The sequence below is a fragment of the Pinus tabuliformis genome, chromosome 5_1 (genome assembly GCF_031772625.1).
Source record: "Pinus tabuliformis cultivar Carrire ecotype Pingquan chromosome 5_1, CPIR1, whole genome shotgun sequence".
Classification (NCBI taxonomy): domain Eukaryota; kingdom Viridiplantae; phylum Streptophyta; class Pinopsida; order Pinales; family Pinaceae; genus Pinus; species Pinus tabuliformis.
In genome coordinates, this window is record NC_142305.1 from 560,186,223 (window position 1) to 560,190,960 (window position 4,738).

Genomic DNA, 4,738 nt, shown 5'->3' on the forward strand with positions numbered 1-4,738 from the left:
TATATGGGAAGAATATATTTTTAATAATATGATTTTGATTTATTATTAAATAAGAAATAATAGTTATAAGTGAAAATAAGAATAGTGATTAATATTCTAAAATTCTAAAATTTCGTATTATAATTTTTTATTTTTTAAATTGAAAATCTCTTTCATAATCTTGGATTTCATGTTTATTCTTTATATCCAAAATCATTTGTACATGCATAAAAATTGAAAATTAATTGAAAATTATCCTTATAGATTATATAGATAAACGTCATTATAGATTACATTACATAGATTAAAAAACTAGTAGTCATAATGTACACTAGACTTCCCTTAATAATGTTTAGTTGATATAGTGGAGTAGAATCATTAAATAAAGTTAGAGGTAATTGTCATTCTTTAAAAAATGACAAATGGCCATCGTGTATTTATCACAAACCTCCTTTGCAACCTACCAAGCATGGTTGTCTCTATCTTTGAGAGAGATATATTATCACAAACCTTCTTTGCAACTTACCAAGCATAGTTGTCTCTATTTTTGAGAGAGATATATTTATTCCCAAGGATACAAACCTATTTATCCTCCTTAAAAGCAACATTATCAAGCTTCCATTTTTAACTAATGTTACTAGAGGAGAAACACACTATTTAATGAAGTCAAAGGGACTAACTATGCACATAACTTTGACATAAACATGTACCAAATGGACAAAGCATAACATTATGACCTAATTACATCAAAAGATAAAAATTGAAAATAAACTATTGGGAATAGACATAGTGTTAACTATAAAGAGTTTTTATTTTTATTTTAAAGGTGACAAATTTTAAATATACATAATTTACTATTGTGAATGTCATAATTACATCAAAATTTAAAAATTTAAAACAAACAAACTATTAGGAAAATATATAGTGTTAAATATAAGGAGTTTTTATTTTAATTTTAAAGGGGATAAATTTTGAATATACATAATTTACTATTATAAATAAATGTAAGCTATTTCATTATTATAATTGAATGTAAGCTATTTCATCATTGTTTTTTAATGAAACAATATCACTTCAAATGACTCATTGTGATTTATAAGGAAATATATTTTTGCCATTAGTAAATGTTTTGATATTTTAATCCATTAATATGTTTCTTTTAAGTGAGTGTTAAGGATGCTTTTGAAGAAAAAGTTGCAGATTTGACTTTGAATGTCAGGTTTAAAAATACAAGTATTTTACTTCGTGAAGAATAGGTACACATACAAAGCATGAATAAAAGTAGGTACACCTACAAAGCATGGGTAAGACTTTTAGGAATAGAATTTGTATTCTACTTCTTGTGGATCGAGGTAAAATTTAGGTAAAGTTGTTTTTTTAGCGAAAACACTGCACCAATTAGAAACGTGCTTAGTGATGACGAATTACGTTGAAAAGAGGTGAGGAGTTGATATGACCAAATGCGTTGAGAAGAAATGAATGGTTGGATTCGAATTTTGTTGAACTCACTGATTCTTTTCAGTTTGATTTTAGAATAATTTAGGAATTGACAATCCGGCTGGTTATTGGATATTTATATTGCACTCAGCCTCTCATTTTGCAACTTGCATAACAATATCATATTCGCTGTATCTTCCGTGCAGAAAAATGCAAGGTCACGAAGGTGGAGAGGGCATGAAGGTTTGCGTTACAGGAGCAGGAGGATATATTGGATCATGGCTCGTCAAGAATCTTCTCCAGAGAGGCTACACTGTTAACGCCACCCTCAGAAACCCTAGTATGTAATACAGTCTAGCTGTTAACGCCATCTGATAAGAAATTAGCTGCTATTAATTAATCAGTTTGTTCCGCCGCACTCCGATAAGAAATTAGGTTTGAGCTATTCTCATATTTTTGTGCCTGCAGATGACAAGGCAAAAACTGGGCCTCTGCTGTCGCTGCCTGGTGCTGCAGAGAGACTGAAGCTCTTCCAAGCAGATTTAAGCGAAGAGGGCGCCTTCGATTCCGCGGTGGAGGGCTGTGATGGGGTGTTCGACGTGGCCAGTCCTATGGACTTCTCCAAGCCTTCTGAGGTACTTATTATGCATAAATTTCTATTAACATTTGATTTGTGAAGTACGAAAGGTATTAAAAGGGATTTAACAGCGTATAAATTTTATATTTCTTGCGACTTCATTAATTTTAATCTTGATTTATGCAATTTAACTTGTCTTTCTCAAAAACTTTTGAGAGATAATCCTGATAAAAAGTATAAAATTATGGGACAGGATGATTTTGTTCAGCCTGCTTTGAAAGGGGTATTAAATATATTGAAATCCTGCTCGCGCGCTAAATCGGTGAGGCGTGTGGTTTATACTTCCTCGGTGTCAGCAGCCTGTCCGCTGAGTGAAGAAGGGGAGCTTATTACTGGCTCCAGTTTCGACGAGTCAAACTGGACTCCAGTGGAATTCATGCGCAGGAAAGCCGGCCCTAATAGTGTACGTATATACAGTGTGAGTAGTATGGTTGAATTTGCATCTCAAATATGGTGTAACTTACATGTCGTCGTGCTTATCATACGTGCAGTTCTATTGCATATCCAAGACTTTGGCGGAGAAAGCCGCCATTGAGTATGGATTAAACAGTGGCCAAATGGAGGTTGTGACAATTGGACCGGGTTACGTTGGTGGGCCAGCCGTTACCTCAACATTTCCGTATTCATGTGGTGAAATATTAAGCCCCATTACAGGTATGTAGTCATTTTATTATATGTTCGTTAAAAATTTTGAGGTGTTTGCTATGGGGCTTCTTGTGAAGGTGAAACAATCAAACCAGGAATAGGGAGAAGGCGAAGGATAGGACATTTCTATTTGAGTTGAGAGGGTTTGGCAGAAAAATATGTAAAATACTTTAGTTTAAACTTTAAAACACTAAGGGCAGCATGACAATTTCGGTCTACAGGCCATCATGAAGGATTGAAATGGAGTGAGTCGTTTATGGGATCATTACCATTAGTTCATATTGAGGATTTATGTGAGGCTCATATATTTCTGATGGAGCAACCAAAAGTACAAGGTCGACATATTTGCTGTGTTTCCTCTCTCACCGTTTCTCAGTTATCGGACTCCATCCATAAACTCCATCCACAATTCAAGTAAGTAGCTTCTCCCAGCATGTTTCTCAGTTATCGCACTCCATCCACATTTCACTCGACCATTCAAGTAAGTAGCTTCTCGCAGCATGCAGGGTTGGAATTTCAAAAGAGACCCTCTTGTCAAATTTAAATTTTAAGTTTTTTCACCGTTTTTGAATTGTTTTTATAGTTTTAAGTCAAAATCTTTAAGATTTTTTACACTATATTTAACAGACAAATCACCTTATAACAACCAATTTACCCATCAAATTCCACCCTGTTCTTTTTGCTTATATTTTTGTAAGAATTATATTGATAGAGAAGGTGAGGAAACTTGTTTTATATGACAGAAGCGACGCTGAAGATGATAATGGTGTCCGTGTTCCTACTTCTTCGAGAAAACTTTTGGATATGGGGTTTTCTTTCAAGTATGGTGTGCAAGAAATTTTGGGTGACACAATTAAATCGGCTCAATCGTATGGACTACTGAGATAGGTTCCGTAAATCGCGAAGAATATTGTTATTTTATAAATATATTTAAAGATCGTTCGAATTGAATGTAAACCAATTCGATTTATATTTTTGAATATTGTTATTTTATAAGTATATTTAAAGAATAGCACGTGGGCTTATAGCCCGCGGTCAGGATGGTTGGCTTGCCCCCTCCCCACCTGGTTTTATTTCCCTCTATGTATGATTTTAGCTGCTCTTGCAGCATAATGTTGTTGACACTTGCTCTCCTATTTGTACTACCTCAAAAAATGTGAAGGATGTGACTCTGGCTCCGTTCCCAATTTCGCTTCGCAGCTTTAGGGGTTGTATCTACTCGCTTCCGCGATTATATGTAAATGTTGCTTCTTCAGGGGGATGCTCTTCCTTCCATTGAAAAAAGTATATTTAAAGAATGTTGGAATGGAATATAAACCAATTAAATTTATATTTTGGAATAAGGTTTTAAAATTTTAATTTAATTATTAATAAATATTAGGTAGATGGTGGGGATTTAAATTTTATGGAATATTTTTAGTAATTTAAAATTTGTTATGTCATTTTTTTTTCTATTAAATTGATTAATTAAAAAAAATATCATATGAACATGTGTCATCTCCAAATGAGTGATGATTTTTTGGGTATTTGGAATTAATAAGCTATGATATTGACCCATAGTATTGTAACAAAGATTATGATCTCTATAATTAAGAATTTGATACATGTTTTTTCTGAATGCGGATATTTTTATTCACGTATTAATATTTTTTATAATTAATAATAATAATAAGTTTGTTGAGTTTTGGATTTACATTGAATGGATGCACCTTCAAGACACTCCTTGATATAGGTCACTATTGAAATCTCCTATGGGTGTTAACGTACAAAAAGAACACTGAAAATAAAGTTAGAATTTAATTAGTTTTCTGTTTTTTTTTTTGGAAATTTTCAATATAGATTGATTATGATTTTGTTAAATCTAAGACTTTTGTGATCCATTATGTAGAGAATAGTCTTTTGGATTAATCACAACATAAGGATTGGGTCTACCTTTGGAACCAACTAATGTGGTTCATCCTCAGGACAAGGTGAGAAACTAATCGATCTAAGAGACTAAATAGCACGAATGCATCAATGTTCAGGGTAACCCGTTCAAAT

The 4,738-nt window shown here is 32.9% G+C and overlaps 1 protein-coding gene across 2 annotated transcripts; it reads left to right on the forward strand.

Moving 5' to 3' along the window:
- The first annotated feature begins 1,570 nt into the window (after window positions 1-1,570).
- Window positions 1,571-4,028, forward strand: LOC149166031 (putative anthocyanidin reductase). Of its 2 annotated transcripts, none has more exons than XR_016260393.1 (6): window positions 1,571-1,756; window positions 1,885-2,051; window positions 2,247-2,456; window positions 2,545-2,707; window positions 2,920-3,179; window positions 3,442-3,678. XR_016260393.1 is itself a non-coding variant. In XM_089431262.1 (6 exons), exons 1-6 carry the CDS (start codon window positions 1,627-1,629, stop codon window positions 3,584-3,586), a joined length of 1,008 nt encoding a protein of 335 aa, XP_089287388.1. In that variant the 5' UTR covers window positions 1,571-1,626; the 3' UTR covers window positions 3,587-4,028. The 2 variants fall into 2 exon arrangements, 1 of the variants encoding a protein (XP_089287388.1); XM_089431262.1 differs by having other exon boundaries at window positions 2,920-3,112; window positions 3,442-4,028.
- The last annotated feature ends 710 nt before the right edge of the window (window positions 4,029-4,738 follow it).

What these genes read in the sequence shown, in the direction of transcription:
- LOC149166031 (XM_089431262.1), top strand. Translation starts at nt 1,627, where the DNA reads ATGCAAGGTCACGAAGGTGGAGAGGGCATGAAGGTTTGCGTTACAGGA. An exon ending in ACTTCTCCAAGCCTTCTGAG is followed by an intron (nt 2,052 to 2,246) that starts GTACTTATTATG and finishes ATTATGGGACAG; the next exon opens with GATGATTTTGTTCAGCCTGC. An exon ending in AAACTCCATCCACAATTCAA is followed by an intron (nt 3,113 to 3,441) that starts GTAAGTAGCTTC and finishes TTTATATGACAG; the next exon opens with AAGCGACGCTGAAGATGATA.